Genomic DNA, 23259 nt, shown 5'->3' with positions numbered 1-23259 from the left:
CTAGGTAAGATCTATAATCCAAACCGGTGGTCGCTTCACTTACATGTTAAACTAGCGACCCGCCCCGGCTTCGCACGGGTGCAATACTCATACGAAATATACTACAGAATTTGTTTATTTACGACATCATATTAGAAACTTTTGAAAATATCAGTGTAACTATACAAAAACCTTCCTCTTGAATCACTCTATCTATTAAAAAGCCTCATCAAAATCCGTTGCTTAGTTTAAAAGATTTAAGCGTACAAAGGTATGTAGGGGCAGAAAAAGAGACTTTGTTTTATACCATGTAAAGATGACGATCAAAAGTGCTTGTGGCCTACTGAAATGATCTATATTTTTGTTTTGTTATCATTTTGTAAAGATTTCGCTTAACCATATGAATTCAAAATGTTTCTTATTATTATTGCAGGTATGGGAATACCTAGTCTTAATAAAATATTCTAGGTTATACCTACTCCAATTTATTCGGCTTTATAATCTAATTTAATGAAAATTTTCTACCCAAATATAATTGAACTATTAAAGAAAAAAATATGAGAAATATCTCATAAAATTGATTCAAACACAATTATTTTCTCATAAAATAATATAAATAAATAATAGTAAACATATAAACCCACGAACGTTTGATCTTCTTACAAATGGCTATAATCATAAACACCTTCCATGTATGCAATACAGTCCTTATATAACTATCGTTATTTTATACAGAGTGTACGTTATGCAGTTCTTTCCTAATGCTGTATCCAGTTTAATCTCGTATTTAGTTAAGTAATTTAAAAAACAGAATCAGGAGAATTCTACTAATAAATTGTCCCTATCACAATCGAATCGACTTCTCTTTGCCGATCAGTCGTTTATCTATTCTATTAACACAACGATTCAGTTTCGTTTCCGTCGAAATTGAGTCGGAATTTAATATGGATTGTATAGTACATTCTATATTCTTTATCTAAACAGCAACTTAGGATTGCAATATATCTACAGCCACATAGGATATACTTAGTTCCCAAGGTTGGTGGCGCATTGGAGATGGTTAAAATTTCCTTGGGCGATGGCTCAGGTGGCTCGCAAGCTTACCAATTTCATTATAAAAATACCAATATTAATCAGTAGAATTGGCCCTCGGCTACGATTACACTGAGGTGTATTTTTGCGAGTTTCGATTAGTTGTTCTTGGGTCGAAATAGAATAGAGAATTAAGCCCTCTTTTAATCATTGAACGTGCTTGAGTACATTTGTGATCGTTTGGGTGTATGCGTAAAATTAACTCACACTAACAGAACATTTACTCCAAAACACATACATACATACACTAGTTATGACACTGTGGACTATCAACGTAGACAATCCTTTACAAATATAGCCATGTTATATTTTTTGAGCATAAGCATATATTTTGCTTTTAAGTTCTGTTCAAACGATCGGTCACCCCGGCTCATGTGCCGGCCCTAATTGGTCTGTCATATCGTTTGTTTTCATTTGTTTCATCTTGAAAGTTAACACGTTATAATTATCATCAACATTTGGGTTCATCACATACAGACTCATCGGGATGGAAACTAACAATGGATGCTAAACAAATATTCAATTGCAACGAGTTTTGCTATATCAGACCGATAAATTCTAAGAGACAGGAATTTGTTAGTGTTTAACTCTTGTCTCGGAAAGCATGTGAAGTCGCTCAGACTGTGGTGGACTGATATCTTACAGATTGTAAAGGTGAGGGAATACAGATAACAGCTTACTTGCACACTTTTCTCTATAATATCTGTATAATAGTAACTTAATATAAGGTATTGTAACGACCAATGCTGTGCCTGTTTTATGTTAAAACAAAACGTTGATTGGTCGATATTCTCCAGGTATTGCTGTCGGACCCCGACGCGGAGCTGTCCAGTTGGCCGCTGGAGCTGGTGGCGCTCCGCGACCGCATATACGCCGAGAAGCCTCAGGATGAGGTATGTGAAACGTGATGCAATTAAATTACTGTACAGTGAATAAGTAACTCCTGATAAGCAGAAGACTATTTTGATTCAAATGTTTTATGTTTATTATCTTTCGCTGAATTATATATAAAACAGCCTGTAAATATCCCATTGCTGAACTAAGGTATTCTTTTCCTTTGATTAGACGGATTGCAACATATTCTACCACGCTTTTCCAACGCGGGTTGGCGGTATACACATGTAGTAGAATATCTATGAAATTAGGAACATGCAGGTTTCCTCACGATGTTTTCCTTCAACGCTTAGCACGAGATGAATTATAAACACAAAAGAAGTTACTGAGTATTCAGTGGTGCTTGCCTGGGTTTGAACCCGCAATCACCGGTTATGATGCACGTGTTCTAACCACTGGGACATTTCGGCTCCACTGGGTCGTCTCGGCTTCAATATAATGTATTTCTATACATTAACAAGTTTTAACTAGATAATACTAGCAAGTCATGCTCTGTGACAATAGTTTATGTTTTGCGGATCTCATATGTACTTTGTGTATTCTAGCACAGCCCAAATACCGTTGAGTGTAATAGTAATAAATTTATTTTCGTTGTGTCTCGACTTGATAATCCTGCGTGGCCTATATTCATATGATCACGAATCACTTCACATAGTAACCACATGTGACGGCGTTAACTAATTGTCTGGTAGATTCGATAAAAGTAGTAAAAGTAAACTAAAGTAACAGCCTGTACACTTCCCACTGCTGAGATAAGGCCTTCTCTTCCATTAAGGAGAGGCTTGGGAACATATTCCACCACGCTGTTCCAATGCGGGTTGGTGGAATGCACATGTGGCAGAATTTCGATGAAATTAGTCACATGCAGGTTTCTTCACGATGTTTTCCTTCACCGCCGAGCACGACGTGAATTATAAACACAAATTAAGCACGTATATATAGTGGTGCTTGCCTGGGTTTGAACCCGCAATCATCGGTTAAGATGCACGCGTTCTAACCACTGGTCCATCTCAGCTCTAGATTCGATAAAACATTACTAAACTAAATTCATTAAAAGTAAAACATTTAAAATGTCACAAGTGTGTTTACAAAACATATAGATATGTGTTAAATTCCGTTCACAAATCTGACACTCTGACCCAATCGTGTGACTTGATCAATCAAATGCGTCTCTAGCAATAAAACCCCGGCGACTCGTAAATACTGACGACTCAATTCACCGTCCGTTACTATAGATACGTGTGATAAATCTATGGCGTGCGTATAAATACCGCCACCCTCGCATTCCCCTTACATGAGTAAACCGTTAATCTAGATGGCGTCTGACGATGCTATGGATATTGATTTCTTGTTTTACCAAATAACTTTGTTTTATGGGTATTTATTACCGATTCAATTTTCAAATTCATTATAACGTTATAATGAATTTGTTTCTGAATATATTTTGTAAATTATGTTAGGTTTCATAACGTTATTGCCGTGCTATTTTCGATACAATAAATCACCTAGATGCACAATCTATTTCTATACTATAAAACTCGATTCTATGTTTCTCTCAAGAAGGACGAACGAATAAACGGTGTTTTCGATTAAAAACATATAGAAATATTGGCTGAGTAGCGAATTTGAAAATGTCCTTATATACATGTGATATTAATATTGATTTTAAGAGCATTTTTTTTAATAAGAATTTCAATTATTTTAAACTTTACTACCGTATGCGAAGACTATTAAAATATCTGCGAACAAATGTGTTTAGATAATAACCTCCCATATAATATACGATGTTCGCAAAATTTTGACGATTACTGGACCTATCACGGCGTAGACACAGAGCTGCGCCTGCGCGGGTTACTGAACTTGCGAGGCGTCTAATTATACGCTAGCATGTATTTACTACGCGTCGTCTAATCAAATGTCGCGATGCTGCGCCCGGTGCATTGAAATAATAGAGCTAATAACAGCATAGAAGTGGCAATGCGTTATGAAACTAATAATAAGTTGAAAACAAACCTGAAATGTTTTATTAATAAATATTATATATTTTATAACATAGAGTTTTAAAGGGAATTTTAGCAGGGTTATGAAAGTTAATATTAATTCATGCCATTTCTATTTTCTTTTGATATCTATGATGGGATTAAACCAACATCTGTCTAATGCTAGATCGTCTGGGTGGCCGGCATTACGCGCTACGTGATACGATTATATGTTTTAATTGAAGAAATAAGAACGGTAATACGTTTGATTTCGTTTTTTTTAACTCGATTTATTTAAAATGAACCTTTAGTATTAGAAAATATAGTATGTAATCTCGTGATACGTATTCTCGATAAAAATATATTTTATATAAATTGTCTCCTACGAGCACTTCTGCATCTTGATTTTAGAAATGCTATCAACATTTCGGATTATAGATTCAACTGAGAAGGAAATTCAGGTATTCTTTACTAATTAACCAATTAAATTACACAAATGTATTAATTCTGTACTATTACAATTTACACTGATAAGTTATCGAATCAAAAACATTAATTTATAAAAGCAGTACATCGTCTAATTCCATTATTAAAATTAACTAAAGCCGGATTACTAGGCATGCATATGCCTTTCCTTACGTAATTTATTTAATGTATCATAAGTGTATTCAAAAAATTAAAAAAAAAAAAACACATCTTTAGACGTTATCTGCCCTACCGTAGCCACGTGTTTACTCACATCGAAGGGATCCACGCATTAAGGCACTCCAGATAATGATTATAATTTTAAATTTATTCAATTGCAGTACATTCGGGTACAAAATTTATTTCGACTATAATATTGAGAAAACTAATACATTAAATTCTAATGATATAAGATATTGATTGATTCACATATTACCGATATAAAATATGTGTTCTTGTAATAATCATATATTGTACCGAAAATAACTGACTGGAACATATTAGTCGCCCATATCTTTCAAGTCAATAGCAGATGTACTTATGTAAAATGAATTTAAAAAGCCGACATAATTTCGTAGTTTATTTGGAAACAAAAATTGATATTGACTGGTAAATTAATATTGCATTAATTTAACAAATAATAATATATTTTGTAAAATGAATTTCTATTGACGACTGTATTACCTACTCGTCTTCTATTACGTGCGCATGACCTACTAATTGATATTTTATGCTCCGAATCGCATAGAATGGAGTGCTTTTAAGTATCGCTTTTAGTAAATCATAAGGAAACCAGAGCATTTTGTAATACTACTCGAGATCTAGGTTGAATACAATATTATTCAATATTCGTACAGTAGACCTCGCTCTCTTAAATTTGGAACGAAAAAAGCAGATTTCAATGTGTGGTATAGATTTTACGCGTCAAGTATTGTGTGCTTTTGCATTATAAAATACAGGACTATAGGTAAGTAAGCTGCCTTAGGTTTCTACTTTAATAATTTGGTAAACCAATCAAGATACTACGGTCAAATAATTTAGTGCGTCGTATGGGCGTTATTCCATAGATAAGCTGGCCATTTGTTTACCCAGATACATAAAAAGAACTGCTATCTATAAGTAAATTATATTGGTAGTAACTAATGTTAGACATCGCGATTTTAATTGTAAAAGTTCACGCTTGCCTATAAATATATTCTGTTTTGAACAGACGGACGTTTTCGTCGATAAAACATGAATACTGTATAAAATTTGTCGGTTTACAGCACGTTTAACGACGTTTACGCGTTTCTTCGAATCTTTCGACGCATTCCGTCCTCGTTGGATGCGCTTCCTAGTTACGCGAGTTAATGTATTAAAAGCTGTGCACGGATGATTTGTTAGATATTTGTGAAAGCAAAATTTAAAGGTTGAATCTCAGTGTCACACATATAACAGACATTTCTGCTATACAACATGAAACCCATATACACATATACAGATATTTTAACTTTTTTACAAATATTTAGACAGTTAGAATTGTTAGACAAAGCTTTTTATATGGTGTCCAAATGCCCAATAGGTTATTTTTATATGTACTTATATTCACGGAGTTTTATTTTTCCTCGTATTAAATAAATAACAGTTTAAGGGTGGCTATAGTGTATGTATATGTGGTTTTTTGAGAATACATATCGTATTAGTTAAATATTGTCAGAGGAATGTTTTTGTCCATACGCTTTCCAAGCGAACGATGTTAAGTTTTGGCGAAGTAGCAGACGTTCGTTTAGTAATAGATGCGTAAATATTTTGTATCTGATATTTGGAGTCAGTTAAATGAACACAAATATAAATCACAGTAATCAAAGTTACGTTTAAAGCAGGATGTACTCATTACATATAATCGTATAATAATATATCAAGTAATCGTTTGTGATATTTTTTATACATTTTTTTAACGACTTTCTATAGAAAATACTTTTTTTAGTTTTAAAGAGTCCTCCACAGCAGGATGTCGGAACAGCTCTCATCGTAGTTGCGACAATGGTTCTCACGTGACGCAGTGGAGAACACGTGTTCAGTCGTACACCCTTCGTCATAAACAGTGACGCTTCAATAGTCCTCGACTTAATTGTACTCTCGGCTTGAAACATGAATCTCGAGTAAAGTTGAATAAAATGAAAATTAAAAAGGTCTTTAAGCATATTTTCCAGGTCGTGTATTGATTTGTGTACTAGTGACCCGACCTGGCTTCGCACTGTTATAACTGTCAGTTTTTCACTACTATGTTGTGCATGTATTATAGATATAAACCTTCCTTGAATCAATCTATCTATTAAAAAAATCTAAGCATATATAGGGACAGACAGGCAGACAGCGGTGAGCGACTTTGTTTTATACTATGTAGTTAATTATCAGTAAAATCAAAATAGCATTGGTGGTAGGCACAGGTCAGGTCATTCGAACGTCAAAGGGAAATACAACATCTTTATTTTTTTCTATTACAACAGCCCTCTTCCGGTTAGAATACTTGGCATGATTACATACCCACGAGGGATTATAATTTCTTACAAAGTCGTAAGAAGTAGTTTATACGTCTAGCACTGCTAAAATCGAAGGTGACCACTTGCCGAATCTCACTTGGCAGTCTGCCTGTATAAATAAATTGCAATAATATGTAGAACTTTATTGTGAACTGTTTCGATTCGCATTCTAAATATATTGATCCGGCATAATACATATATTTTTAACGTTGTATAAATTTAGGTCAAGAACGTGAACACTTCGTTCAGTAATTAGTAAAGTGCAGTCTCAGACGTAGCGAATCGGTTATCCCTTACGACAGGATGTTCTTCGGTTATAATTAGACGCTAAACTTTTATGAAGCGTTCATCTTAAACCCTCTAAGATAACTTACGCTTTTTGCGGTTTAGAAGTTTATATTAGAACGAGATAATGTTTTTATGAATACATTTTTTAGTATAGGTATTATTAGTAATAATGAAATCGCGATATTTTTTTTTAAATAATAAAGTACATGTGTTTCACGAGAAGACTTCGTTATCATATATGTATTTTATATATTATACAATAGTTAGTGCGTCTGTAATCGTAACTCCACGACTCCGATTGAGGTCATATTCACATTATATATACGTCAATGTTTTGTCGCGACGATAGTTCATAGATAAGAATATATCGTCATCGATGCATAAATGGACCAAATTGTTTTAAATCCTATACCTAAAATATTTGATGTAAACTATAATCTTTAAATGTAACATATTTTGGTGGCAAAGGATGTAACGATACTCTGAGCCCAATTTAAAATAACCAAAGTGTATCGCCTACCCCCTTATAAATCAGAAGGAAGATGCGTAGATCCCTCCTCGCATTATTCCCTGTAAAATGGCAGACGACGTGTGTGTTCGTCTTTTTATAATGTGCCCGGATGTTTTGCTACGGCGAATCGAAAGTGTACGAAGAATTTCGTACAAAGGATTCGGACGCTGATTGACGAGTCTCGATTTTCAGAATGATATTCCTTTATAAGTTAAAAATAGTTAACAAAAGTAATCTTTTGAGACTTTAACACAACGTAACTGAATTATTTAGCGATTACATAAATCGTATAAAATGTATTGTTAAGTTTCAATTCAAACCCATATTCTAGTTGAAACGTCAATAATTTGTATTCAATACCAAATATGAAAATAACACCATTTTACTTAAAGAATCAACAGACTTACATTTGAGACTCCATATTTCATAGCGCCTGTTATCTTATCGACAACGTTGAACGACTGGCTTCGATTCAAACAAACAGCACTACATTTATTTGTAACTGCAAAACTTTATTTAGTTATCAACAATATAATTGTTCACTTCTTCGTTCTAGGTAAATATTCTATATGAGAATGGTCTATGCCACTCGAATGTTCCTAGTTTCATATTTCAGGTTCGCCAACGTCTCTGCGGCGAAAGCTACGACCGTTATCGTTTAACGTATATCCTTATTAACATTAATTCATCTTCCTTACGTAAATCAACTTGGATTACAACGGCGCTTATCTTTATTCTACATCCGATATGTTCTAAGTACAACCATTGTGCAGATTATGCTATAGCAATAACGGTTTTTTACCTCGTTCACCAACCAACGATCTTCTTAGGAGTGTACCCTTATCACGACATTTACACATTTCGATACAATGTAAGGATAATTATGTATCCTTTTTATTTATTTCATCATATAATTTGCGTCCACTTTCTGAGATTGTATTACGTTACGATTACAAAACTAATTTACACACTATTGTACACTGTTTAACTAAATAATTGATATGAGTTATTTCGGAAAAAGTGTTAAGGTAGTATTTTAGTCGTAGTATTTTAAAATTACCTATTCGTTGGCAGAATACGATTAAATAAGAGCTTTAGCACAGTTTTTATATGATTAAATTTTAGTGATTAGTTATCATTGATACGAAAACCACATGTCAGGCCCGAACGTATAACCATAGTAGGACTTATGACCTCACTATCTAAATTTTTATCAATGACTCTTTTATCGTACAAATGAGATTAAATAAAAATGTCTTATTTAAACAAAATCACATCTAAATATATGATAGATGCACTCATAAAAAGATAACATCGCTGCAACTTCTAACCGCCTAGGAGGATACAATTCCGTATTATAAACAAACAACTTCAGTTTGGCTCTGACCGTTGCTCGCGACGAACGCGTTACGAGCGCGTGACGTCACTGCGTGCACGAATACGAAACGACGCTAACTAGCCCATTGCATAGACCTATACATAAGGTCTAATTTGATATAACAGTTTAGTTATATTGTTTGATTATAGTGTTATAAGCAATAAAACAATCGGTGATAAGTGCTCATTAAGTTGAGAGGAGGCTGACCGTTATTCATTAACACTGTTATGATTAGTGCGGCGTCTAAAAATATTAGTGACTGTTAGTGACCACATGCGTTGTTTTACTTGTGTTTTGTTCAATGAAAGTCAGTGTTACAAAAAGTATCACTATATATAACAGTATTTAACTCCTTATGTGTTACACTAATTTATGAAATGTAGCAGAAAATGTGCGGATTGGCTAACTTGATGAGTGTAATATCGATATAATATAATATTTTGTAAAACAGATCTTTATCTTACTTAAAACAAGTAACCATTGCAAAAAATACAAATAAAAATACGTATTACGAACATAGAACTTGGCACCACTCATACGCGATTCCCTTTAAGCGGTCGCTGCTCCCAATCTCTGAAACTCTGGAAACAAAAAAAAAGTTTATTTTTAATTACAAAAGGGTCATTGAAATTATCTTTAGAATTTCGACTAATATACAAAGTTTCGCAAGAGAATTATTTCAATTTATTCAAACATAAAGCATGTCTCATCTCCCCATTATATTATTCTAAAGCGTCTGCATTTTGCATCCCATGAAGTCTGTACCCCTCGGGTGTTTATTGATTACGTATGGGGAAGAGGGGCTGAACTATCTAGAGCCGGATTTCAAATATCAAACAAATCAAATTGAGCTGTTTATATTTGAACACACGAAATACTGTTGTTGTTTGTAATTAATATTTTTAATAGTTACATATAAATTGAATAATTGCACTAAATAATTACGTTAGTAACCTACTTATAATATTGCAAAAACTACGTCCATTTATCTGTAATCTTATTGAAATTTTAGTTTGATAATCTTTCTATGCGTGTAGGATGTGTAGTCCATTCAAATCGAAGATATAATTGAAATAAACAAACCTTATATATACGTATCTCATGCAATTCTTTAATAACTCGGCTATATTGTGCACTACTGACTTCTTGATTAATATACCTTATTTTAAAAATACTGTTCTACTTAAATACTTGTATCTACTTTAATTTTCCAAAGCTTCGAAAACAGTTACGTCAACGTTCGTAACGCCATTTTTTCGCAGATGCATAGTACATGTCATAGATTATTCAAGGTCTCGATCAACGATTTTGCGTCAATTCGATGTCAAAATGTTTTTGTTTCGTTTTTGTCTTGTGGTCGGAATAGATTATATGCTTTTAGATAAACGTAACGTTTATGTCAAGCCAACTGTCTCCGTTCTTTTTTTAGAAAACATATTTTATTGATAAGGAGGAAATTACCGAGTTATAACTTTGGTAACGAAAATATATGTAATTTTTTGCATTTCATGTACATTTTGAGCTCGATATTTTGACTTGTTCTAGTCTATAATATTTTTTAAAAATCCATCTGAATATTTTATTAGGCATTCCTTTTTAATACGAGAGTCATTGATCTTCCATATTCAAAGAAAATTCCTCATTGTTTCATTACATTTATTTACACGTGTTTATTTTAAACACAAACCAAATCTCCTGTGATATAGCTATCATCGCTACGCTCTCCCCCTAAAGACACTGCAATCGAAAACAACCCTTAAAATTCCAGATATATGATCTAAAGTCGAACAATTGGATCAAAAAACAAGGGAAATGTCATGCGGGTACTATTTTAAACCTTATTGTTATTGGTAACAGAAAACTCGTAGATACATGCACATATGTTAACCCAAATTTGAAATCGTTTGCTAAAATTGTGCACATGATTTTATCGCTTATGTAATGGTGACAGATGCGTTATTAGCTTGAAGTAACAATGCGCCGTGGCACAGTTTATAGTACAGAGTGCATGACGGGCCACACATGGTATTTAGTTTTTTCCTCTGACTTTATTTCTGTTCGCAGCTGGATTTATTTTGTTACATGTTTATGTGTTTTAGTTTCCTGCTGGGTGAAGATAAAATGTTTGTACAAATTGCATTTAGCGTATAGTTATTTTATTGTGAACGACGTGATGGCAATTTATAGACATGAGAAATATAAGAAACAAAAATTAACCAATCATGCTCTTTGAAAATTTATATAGTATATTATATTTATATAGCCATTAAAACAAAGCTGTCTTAAATAACAAAAATCTGAATCGATGTAATGATATTCTTTACAGTTCACTGGCAACATGTGGGTCAACCACACGTACTGATAATGCGATATTCTATGGAAGTATTGAAATTGATTTATTCAGTAATAAAATAATATTAACGTAATATTAACTAAATTTAAAATAAAAATACATTATTATTTATAAAGGCATATTATTTTTAGTAGTAACATCAATTCTACTTTCATTGTCATTATAAATCTATAATCTGCGAATACCCTCACTTGATAAATTGTCAAAATCATAGTTCATTGCCTCTGTTATTATTTTTTTAAATATACGTAATAAAAGTCTATATATATTATTGGTAAGTGTACACAGTACCTAATCTGTCTTAATAGTACCTATAATTTGATAATCTTCTATATACATGTATACACATGTATATCAAAGATTATCAAATTATTACATCGGAATATTTGAACGTTAGGGTGCAAGTAATAAACACAAAATATAAGATTAAGATACCTATTTACTAATAATTCTTAACAATATTCTTTTAACGATTTACTCACATAGTGATTGAAACGGTGACTTGTATATTTGTACGTATTATTAAAGCTCGAACTAATAACTATAACTAAACAAAGTTAAACAAATATACCCTTACATAGCAGTACGATATTTAAATTTTTATATATAATAATTATAAATTTAAGTTCAATCTTATAAGAAAATTTTAATTGCTTCAAGTTATTGATTGAGTTATAGGGTCGGCATTAGAAATTCGCATCCCGAATTTGATGATAGTAGGGGTTGTTTCTTAAAGGGGTTGTTCCCCTCTCTCGAAATTTACCACTCCCAACCCGCGGAAATCCATAGTTTTTTTTTAATGTGCGTTTAAAGTTACGTGCAACGGATCGATATTTTACATTATAATTAACCTTAAATCATTATTTTTATGTTTATTAGCTTTTTCTGTATTATATTTTAACAAATACTATATTAATTTATAGTAAAAAAAACGTGTAAAAATTTAATTTAATTTTGTAGTAAAGCGATTCTTTTGTAAAGAAAATAATAATCACCCAGAAGATTTTACGAACATGATAATATAATACAATATAACATAAAATATAAAAAAGATCTATTTATCGCATTATTAAATTTAGTCAAGTATATATACAGATAAATGGTTCTTATAAATTTCTAAAATATACCTATTGTTGTTTCTATTTTTCACTCAAAATTAACAGCCCCCTCACAGGAGTGGCGAAGCCACTCCGGCAACAAAAATAGTAGATAGTTATAGTAGCTAAGGATAGGTTAGGTTAGGTTAGATTTTATGACCAAACGCTGCGCAAGCCGAGCGAGCGAAGCGAGCGTGCCGCGGCAGCGGCCGGCGCAGCGCCAGAAATCACATTGTATACCAATAATTGGAATTTTATATCTCTCCCCTTCTAAAATTTAACTAACAGTACGAATTTTGATGATTTTAGTATTGAAATTTAAAAATTGAAAAAAAAAAAAACTAATGATTTCCGCGCGGGGGGAGTGGTGGTGTAGGTACTACACCACGCCCCCTTACCCCCCACCCCTTCCCCAACCTTAAATTCGGGATGCGAATTTCTAATGCAATCCCGAGTTATATTATATTTTATAAGAATTTAAAACGTTTGATGATTTTTTTTAATTTATTTGAAAATGTTTCGTTAATCAAGTAAAGAAATATATGAATGTATTTGTTACGTATGTACATCAACGCTAGACTTAAACAAACATAATTTAAATTATTACAATTATATAACATATAACTTTGTATCTGAAAAGTTTTCCTCAAGTCTGTTCATTGCGGTTTTGCGTTGAATCATTTAATGGAATACTAGAACTAATTACTAAAATAATTCCAAGAGATATATATATATAAGTACTTATACTTATATATATATATATATGGAATGATTGTCAATTCGATATTTGTATCAATCGTCGATATCAGTTTGAATGATTTGAGTGAATTTAATTTGATAACCCGACGAGGATTTGAACTCATGACTTTCGTTGAGATAAAAATATTCTATATATACGATTTTCTATCGATTCCTTGTTGTAGTTTCGACTCATTACGAACAGACAGACTGGTTTTCCCGTAATCATCTTTGGTAAAAGTGCGCTTTATAAGATAGACTTAAAATTAAATGATTAATTTGGATGTAATAGTTATTACACTCATCAAGGGAGCCGGTTGCTCCAGTTTAAAGTACTTGACCTTGAGAGTGAAGTATTGAAAGCTTTATCTAATTATAACTATTAATTACGTATCACAGCTGATGTTTTCTATATAAATTTAAATCTTTTATCAAAGTTTTTGTAATTTGTATGATGACGATAGTGTGATGTTTAATCAGGACCAGGGTTAGTGAAGTGATGTTTTAATGATAGAATAAGTATCGTTTTCGATCATCGTCAAGATGTAAAGTGCAAAATGGTTATGTTGAGGAGGTTTTTGGTATGTTTTGTCTTGTATCGGTCGGTAAAGATTCTGAGTGTGTACGAATCCATGTAACAAAATGATATGATTGTTCACAGTTGCCGAGTGTCCGCGACGAGCTTTCGCCCGGCGAGGCGGACAAGCGGAGGCAAAGGCGGAACAACAGCTTTGATCAGAATAGACAGCTAGAAGAGGTCACTAAGGAAAGGTGTGTTACTCTCTATGTTTTATATTATATGTGTACTTAGCTAACGTTGTTAGGTTTCCTTTTAAATGCTATCTTCCAAAAAAAATTACACATAAATACTATACTTTTTCCATTCCATCAAACTTTGTCTGTAATAGATAAAGGATCGAAGACAGCACAATTATTCCTTTATACTTTTGTGTTAGTATTTTAATGTAACGTGCAATCTATACTATCTAATCTATTTATACTAATATTAATTTAAAATGTGAAAGTAACTCTGTCTGTCTGTCGCACTTACCAAACCAATTTTTATTCAATTCGTTAAATGCAATTGTCTAACCAAACCAATGATTCGAATTTGATGAAATTTGGTGTGAAGCAAATTTGAACTCCAACGAAAGGACATAGGCTACTTTTTTGCATAACACATGGTAGCCAAACCCTAAAACGCGAGCGAAGTCGCGGGCAACAACTAGTATAATATAATTAAGTAAATAAAATTACTATAATGGTAATTCAACTATCATGGATATTCCTCTTTGTGGATTTTGAAATGTATGAAATATTTCAGGGACGGTCTGAAACGCGTAGCCGTGACGCTGCAACGCGCTGTCACGCAACTGGTGGCGTACTGCGCCAGCGCAGAGGACGAACTCAACAAGACCGTGCTGGCGCATCTGCTGGGACAACTCTCTGTTCAGGACCAGTTAGTATACATTTATCCATACTTCCTAATATTACAAATTCGAATATAACTCTATCCATCTGTATGTCTCGTTTTCACGCCAAGACTACTGGACCGACTTAAATGAAATATGGTACACAAATAGTATTGAACCTGAAAAGGTATAGGCTACTTTTTAATTGGAAAAAAGTGTAACCAAAGTTACATCAATGTAACATTTTAGGTTAATTTGTGAATATATATGTATTTATATTATCAACGCGAGCAAAGCCGTAACAGCTAGTATATTAATAAGTTATTAAAAAACAAACGACTGAGTGTTGGATGTGTGTTTCAAATTAAGACTTCATTTGAAAACCGACACTAGTTCATTTATTTGTTAACTATAGACAGATACAGGTATATTTATTTTGGCAAATTATCCCTTCTATTAGCTTGTTATTGTTGAGCGCAGCGTAGAGTTGCACTTAATAACTCATTTCTGTATTTGGTTTGTTTTGATTTCAATACAAAACATCAGAGAGATTTATTGAAATGTAAATTAGTTGTCTTGCATCTTGACTCCTGTTATATCTCGCGCCGAGTTTCTAGGAAAGCCTGCATTATACGAGTTGCATAGGACTTGGCATGTAGCCAGTCTGACGGGTTATTAATTTTCTGCAACATCCTAACATGTAGATAGCATTAAGGAGACGAACGCGAATTCTATCTTTAGATGTCACCTACAAACACATTTAAAATTAATAATTTTGTGCGAATAACAGATGTGATGATGAGGCGAAACACTCAGACACAAACTCACACACCCACCCATACCTACACACACATACATACATACATACATTTTAATAAAGAAAAATTCTGATCAAATGATTCTATTTTCCAGAACATTGGATCTGGATTCTCGTGCGTCATCTCCGAACTTAACGGACTTGAACTCGAGCGTCGTGTCGCGCACTAAGCACGTGCACTTCGCGCCGGACTTGGACTCCATTCTCGTGTCTCTGGACGAGGAGGGCGTCGTCGGCTTCTTGCAGCAGCAGAGGGACCTCAGCGCGGACATCAAGAGGGAGCTCGAACACTCTCTGAAGAGGTTGAGGGATGAGGCGCACGAGCTGCTCGAGCTGTCCGCTCGATGTGCTACTGGTAGTGAGTTACGGTTTTTATGGATAAATTATAGGATATTGTTGAATTTACTTAAAAAAAACATCAAAGGAAGTCCCATTTCTGTTAAAACCTTGTATTGATAAAACAGAAAATTATATAAAATGAGTTGATCGATTGCAGGAGTTCGTCGAGAATCAAACATGCTGGAGTCAAGCGCGGTACAGATCACGGAGCTCGTGCAAGAGATGGATAACAATACGAAAACATGCGACAACTGCGAGCTGCAGAAAAAGGTTATTTTTCATTTTCCTTGCGATTTCAATACTTTACAATAACTGATTTTGACCGGTGGTGTATCGGTCGCTCCGTGAAAGATATAAAGGTCGACATCTAAAATATATCGTGCACGTTGTCACCGCAGATCCTGGAGGAGGCGCTGTCGGAGGGCTGCGAGCGCGAGGCCGCGCTGCGCGGCGAGCTCGAGAGCGCCGCCATGAGGCTCGCGCAGCTGCTGGCCGAGCGGCCGTCCGACGTCATCGCCGAGGGGTGAGTGCGTGCGAGGGCGTGGGGGGGGGGCACTGGCCGGCGCGTCCTCACGCAGCGCGTGCGCAGGTACGGCACGGGCGCGGGCACGCTGGCGGGCGCGTGCCGCTCGCTGGACGACGCCAGCTCGCCGCGCTCGCAGCTGGCGCGCGCGGCGCACGACCTGGACCTGGCGCTGCGCGAGCGCGACGACCTGCAGCAGCAGGTGACTGCCCATACTTGTTCTAGCATACGTTCGCTTTCTGCCGTTACATTGACTAGACTATCGGGGTTTCTGTCCTCGAAATGTAACTGCATTTATAATATCATCTCGTATGTCGCGATTAATATTACAGTATACGATCACCAAGCACCATAGTAGTTATATATATATAATAATAGTTCAGTGTATTATTATAATATATATTATTTCTGACACGCCTCACGCAGGATCGGGGAAATATATCCCCGTTGCACGGCGTTTGCTGTGAGAAGGTACATTAGGCTACTTAGGTTAATGTAATTAATATTCCTAGCTTGCTTTCATAATTTTATTTCGAATATAGACTTATATTTATGTATCATTTTGTATACAGTACTTAGTTTAGTAGCACCTACTCGTATTTTATTTTCTCCATGTTGTCACTCGATAACATGGCCGGAGCTCGTTAGTGGGTAATACTCGTTAGTTAAATAACGAGGCAGAATAAATAAGTCCGGACTCGGGAGGAGCGACTCGAACGAACCCGGAGGTACAGAGTACCTCTCTTGCGGGTCGAGTCGCGCCTCCCGCAGCCGGCCCGCACTGACCGGCGCGCCCGCAGCTGGAGGCGGCCAACCGGCAGCTGCGCGCCACGCGGCAGTTCGTGGAGGAGCAGGCGGGCGAGCGCGAGGCCGAGCGCGACGAGTTCGCGGCGCGCCTGCGCGCGCTGCGCGACGACAACGCGAGGCTCAGCGCGCGCCTGCTGGCCGGCGCGCGCGTGCTCTCTGAGGTGACGCCCCTCGTGCCCCGCTGGGACCTCTTAAACTAACTCAATTCAGCCGAATCGGTTCACTCGGTAGCCTACTGTGTTAAATGCAACATTTTCTTTAATTTTATTTTAAATATTATGTTATTACATATCCGTATCCGAGTGAGTTGATTTTGCTTCTTTGTACTTATTATTACTGAGTCACTAACGAAATATGTGCGAACGAAAATTTGACATTAACTAAAACTAGTAAGCGAATAATAGTGCTTTTAAATATCATGGGAGTATTCAACGACTAATTACTAGACGAGAAATAATGCTTTGATTAGCAAACAGTTGAAACTTCGTCAGCACATAGTACAATGGGAGTGGGTTGTGTCCAGATCCGCTGTTTGCGCCTTCCGCAATGCAACTGCCGAGAGCACAGTGCACATGTAAGTTCGCCTCGGTTCGCTCGCACCAGCTTCTCATGAAAATCTTTCATTAATAAAAATTGCTGTTTGAAACATTGTAATTAGTAAACATTTTTAATGTTAAAAAATTAGCGCTTGATTTTGTTCGTATACTATGCTTTACGCATCGATCATAAATTGTATCTTTGTAAATTTATCAGTAGCAGTTAGTAATCCCGCATCAGTAAGTTTAATCCGTCCGCGTTCAGAATGAAATGTAACCTTGTCAAAGGAAATTTAAAATGACAGTTCTAGAGTGCGGGAGCGTTAGCAAAGACAGTAAAGAATCATTATCCAACTTTGGCGAAGTAAAGTGGACATAATATAGGCAGATTTTTACGTGTAAACCTACGTAAGGTTTGTGTGAATGGTGTTTGTTTAACAGTCAAATCAAGTACGTTTAATTGACTTTTTAAAAGATTACTCTTCTCTTCTTAAGTCTTCTCTTCTTCTTTCTCTCGTTCTAATCACAAAAAAATCGCAGTCGCTACCAGGCGGACTATATGTTTATTATATCCAAAAGATTCCATCCCATTCTGAATGCGATCACTTTATAAAGTACCATTAATGTACTGTACGTGAGAGACGAGTCGTATAAAAATAATTTATAAAGGCAGTCATTGATCATTCACATTTCGCTGCTATCTTTGTTCCGACATTTGAGAAATTATGATCAGTACAGATTGTATCGTTAAGTAGAAAACGTATTACATGTAGAATTCTGATCTATAATGTTGTTAAGTAGTTTTGGATTACTGTTTTATTCGTACTATTAACACTTGTAACAAACTAATACTAAAAATATCTAAAATGCTAATCTTATATTGCAATTTGTATTAGTTTACGTAGTATGTAGATTTATAGATACATAGAGAGACCTTAGTACAATTTTATCAGCTAACATACCTCTGGTTATCTCACAGTGAGGATTTTCCGTTGTTGTTAAAGCCATTTGAATAAATATATTTCCTAAACACTTCAGTTTTTAGGTTGAAAACAAAAAGCTATTTGGAGAGGAAAGGTTTCTAGAACTTTTCGTTACTTGTCAATATTGCCACACAGGTGGAACAGCTAGAAGCACAAGCGCGCGATATGAATCAAATGATCGCGGACCTGGAGACGCGCAAAGCGGAGGCCGACGAGAGAGTCAAGGCGACCGAGGAGAAGGTATCGCTCCTGCGCGACATCATCGCCAACCTCGAGAGCCAGCTCGAGCAGAAGACGGCGCGCGAGGCCGACGTGCTGCAGCAGCTCGAGCAGATGCGCCGCGCCATCGACGAGCGCGACGGCAGCGTGCGCGCGCTGCTGCGCGAGCTCGACGAGCTGCGCGGCGAGCGGCGCGACCGCACGCCGCCGCTGTGCGAGCGCTGCGGCCAGGACCGGGAGCAGTACGCCGACCTGCTCGAGACGGTCAAGGAGCAGGTGCGCCTCCATTACTTACTATCGCGAATATGCCCGACGCGGGGCGCGGGGAGCGGTGGTACAATGTCGACGAGCTCCCGGCAGGCGCGGCTGCTGGAGGAGCGGCTGGCGCACCGCGCGCGGCGCCTGGAGCGCGCGTACGAGCGCGGCGCGGCGGGCGCGGAGGGCGCGGAGGGCGCGGGCGCGTCGGAGGACGTGTCGCTGCGCGAGCGGCTGGCGTCGCCGTGCAGCAGCCCCAGCCCGCGCGGCGGCGGCGCGGGTGCGCTGGGCGGCGCGTGGGAGCGCCTGCAGGCCGTGGTGCGCGCCGAGGACGCGGCGCTCAAGCGCATCGCCGACCTGGAGATGCAGCGCGCGCAGCTGGCCGACGTGGCGCAGGTACCGGCCCCTGGCCTATTTTTTTAGCTCGGGGACGATTTTTTTTTTTTTTTTTTTTTTTTTTTTTTTTATGGCATAGGTGGCAAACGAGCAGGAGGCTCACCTGATGGAAAGTGACTACCACCGCCCATGGACATCTGCAACACCCGGGGGCTTGCAGGTGCGTTGCCGGCCTTTGAGAAAGGAGTAGGCTCTTTTCTTGAAGGTTCCCATGTCGTATCGGTTCGGAAAAACCGCCGGCGAAAGCTGGTTCCACAAAGTGGTTGTGCGAGGCAGAAAATGTCTAAGAAATCGCGCTGTTGTGGATTTTCGGACATCAAGATGGTGCGGGTGAAACTTAGAATTTTGACGAGATGTCCGAAGGTGAAATTCAGCAGCCGGGATTAATCCGAACAATTCCTCGGAACATTCCCCGTGAAAAATTCGGTAGAAGATGCAGAGTGATCCGACATCTCTACGCAAAGCCAAAGGATCAAGGAGATCGGAAAGGGCTTGATCGTCGATAACTCGAGCCGCTCTACGTTGGATGTGGTCAAATGGAAGGAGCTGGTACTGGGGAGCACCCGCCCAGAGGTGAGAGCAGTACTCCATGTGAGGCCGAATTTGCGCCTTGTAAAGTTTTAGGCGATGGGCCGACGTGAAATACTGTCTCGCCTTGCTGAGCACGCCCAGCTTTTTTGAAGCCAATTTGGCTTTGCCTTCCAATTGACCGCGGAACTGAACGAGGCTCGAAATATCAACGCCAAGTATTCCGATACTACCTGTAGCGGCTATCGGAATGTTCTCAAATCGTGGAGATACGACAAATGGTGTTTTTTTAGCGGTTAACGCGCAAACTTGCGTCTTTTTGGGGTTGAAATGGACTAGATTTAGCCGGCCCCAATTCGAGACTTCGTTTAATGAAGACTCGATTTCAGACACAAGTTTGTTCCGGTTCTCTTCGACGTTTTCCCGAGAAATATTAGCGCGGCCGGTGTATAAGGTGTCAACGGTACTGTCGTCTGCATAGCAATGAATGTTCCCGATTTGCAACAAATCATTGATATGCAGAAGAAACAGAGTGGGTGATAGAACGCAGCCTTGTGGAACACCAGCATTGACGAATTGTAAGTCAGAGCATGCACCGTCGACAACGACCTTGATGCTCCGATCTGCCAAAAAGCTGGTAATCCAATTGCATAATTTCCCGGGAAGCCCATAGGAAGGAAGCTTCGAAAGAAGCGCTTTGTGCCATACGCGATCGAAGGCCTTCGCTATGTCCAAGCTGGCTGCTAATGCCTCCCCCTTGCTCTCAACTGCTTCAGCCCACCTATGAGTAAGGTAAACTAGAAGATCACCGGCTGAGCGACCCCGACGGAAACCGTACTGGCGGTCACTAATCAGCTGATTCTCCTCTAGGTACCGCAGGAGCTGGCAGTTAATAAGGGACTCCATTATCTTGGAGAGCAAGGAGGTGATGGCTATAGGCCTATAATTGGACGGGTCTGAGCGGTTGCCTTTTTTAGGGATCGGATGCACCAAAGCTGTCTTCCAGGAATTCGGGACGACGCCTAATGTGTAGGATTGCCGGAAAAGACGCGTTAAGACCGGTGCCAACTCGGGAGCACATGTCCGTAGCACGATTGGAGGGATACCATCGGGTCCGCTCGACTTATGAATGTCCAAGGAAAGAAGTGCTTTACGAACTGCACTTTGCCGGAATTTAACTTCCGGCATCGTGGTATCACACCGCGGAATTGTTGGTGGAGATTTTCCTTGGTCATCCAGAGTCGAGTTCGACGCGAAGAGAGAGCCTAAAAGATCAGCTTTCTCTTTCGCGGTATGGGCCAATGACTCACTGTCCCTGTGCAGAGATGGAAAAGAAGGCTGACAGAAATTCCCTAAGACAGCCTTAGCGAGAGACCAGAACGCTCGTGTTCCTGAAGGGAGACGGACCAGTCTCTCGCCAATTCTGCCAATGTACTCCGTCTTCGCCCTAGCAATCACGTTTTTGAGGGACCTAGAGGCAGAGTTATATTCCTTTTTGAATGCGCTGGTATTTACATCACGAGACGCAGATGCATTAGCCCAGGTTTGATAGCGTTCCCACTTTCGGCGTGATGCCGTTTTGCAGAAACGACCAAACCAAGGCTGGGACTTGCCACCGACGGGTACTGCAGAGTAAGGAATGAATAGTTCCATACCCTGAAGCACCACATCGGCAACAGAGTCAGCAGCAGCGTTCGGATCATCCGGCGAGAAACAAATCTGCCCCCATGGGTACGATGCAAAAAAAGACCGCATCCCATCCCAATCTGCTGACTTGTAGTGCCATACTCGGCGGCACCCAACAAAGCGAGGCCGTGAGTACCGCACAACCGGCACTGTACTCCGGACGAGACAGTGGTCAGACGAGCCCAGAGGGGGATCGACGATAACCTGATAGCCATCCGGATGCGAAGTCAGCAGAAGGTCCAACAGGGAAGGTGTATGATCCTCCACATCCGGTATTCGCGTTGGCGAGGTGACCAGTTGTGTCAGATCATATGCTAGAGCGAAGTCCAGAACAGATCTACCCGCATGATCGGTGGTGCGTGAGCCGAGCCATTCTGCGTGGTGAGCATTAAAGTCACCCAGAATAATGATCTCTGCGGATGGAATCTGCTGAAGCACGGAATCTGTAGCCATTTGGACGTGCTCAACCAGTCGGTCGGTTTCGGCATTACCGCTATGGGACCTATAAAGGCACGCATAGATTCGCGGATGATCATCGCAGTCTACACGTAGCCAGATAATCGATAGGTCCTGTCCTTCAAGGCTGCCGAGGCGTCGAGAACAGATATCATCTCTGACGTAAACGCATACCCCAGCTCGTGGTATAAAAGAATGTTCCAATTTGTACCCAGGGTACGAGAGAAAAGTTGTATCGGCAGGAGAAGATATCTGGGTCTCGGTTAGAAAGAGCAAGGCCGGCTTCGCCGTTTCCAGATGGTAGTGAACGGCGTTGAGGTTGGAGTTGAGTCCCCTTATGTTGCAGAAGTCCACAGCGAGGGTGGTAGGGGCTGCCTTATGATGCCTGCTCCGCTTGCCCCGAACAGTGGCGAGCGCAAAATTGCCCCCCCCAGAATTCGGAGGGCAGCCTGGGCATCCCTGCTCAGGCGGTGTATGTCCTGAGCATGGATGCCCAGAGAGGGATTCTCCACCGCTGTCGCTGATGGTACCCTCCTGGGGTAATTTAACCAAATTCTGCACAACCATCAAGTTTTGGGGGGGAGGGGGATTGGGCCTCCGGAACTCTCACTTACCGGACGAAACGCGGTAGCATAGCCACCACTTTACGCCGAAAGATGCATTGTTGTTGCATGTACGATGCATTTATTTCGCTGGTCCCTCCGAGATCCGAGCCGTATCTTCTTGATGCGGTGGTAGTCTAAACGATGCATTTATTTATTTCAAATCACTTAAAAATTCACCGAAATATGACGATTTTTTTAAACTTATTATTATTACTTCTCACGTAAAATAGAATTTTGTGCAGATCCTTGCACTTAGTGCAAAAACAAGTCAAAATGATAAAATCTAATATATAAATTTAGGACAAACGTCGCAGCCCCATATTAATGCCGATAAGTTGATTAAACGTTTATTTGGATGTTTCCATATACATTCTCAGATAAAAAAAAAAATTAGCTTTAAA

At 38.5% G+C, this 23259-nt stretch overlaps 1 protein-coding gene across 1 annotated transcript in view; it reads left to right on the top strand.

Annotated features, from left to right (window-relative positions):
• LOC124537023 (pericentrin-like) overlaps positions 1–23259 on the top strand; it is a 60720-nt gene that overhangs the window by 13817 nt on the left and 23644 nt on the right. Inside the window, exons 8-17 of the mRNA XM_047113732.1 lie at positions 1869–1964; positions 13958–14067; positions 14621–14755; positions 15621–15883; positions 16022–16134; positions 16263–16387; positions 16454–16589; positions 17188–17355; positions 18849–19208; positions 19293–19583. Coding sequence (XP_046969688.1) covers positions 1869–1964; positions 13958–14067; positions 14621–14755; positions 15621–15883; positions 16022–16134; positions 16263–16387; positions 16454–16589; positions 17188–17355; positions 18849–19208; positions 19293–19583 — 1797 coding nt within the window. The remainder of the gene's footprint in view (positions 1–1868; positions 1965–13957; positions 14068–14620; positions 14756–15620; positions 15884–16021; positions 16135–16262; positions 16388–16453; positions 16590–17187; positions 17356–18848; positions 19209–19292; positions 19584–23259) is intronic.

Source organism: Vanessa cardui, chromosome 17 (genome assembly GCF_905220365.1).
Source record: "Vanessa cardui chromosome 17, ilVanCard2.1, whole genome shotgun sequence".
Classification (NCBI taxonomy): Eukaryota; Metazoa; Arthropoda; class Insecta; order Lepidoptera; family Nymphalidae; genus Vanessa; species Vanessa cardui.
The sequence above is the reverse complement of the archived record's forward strand: the minus strand, read 5'-3'. Positions and strand labels throughout refer to the sequence as shown.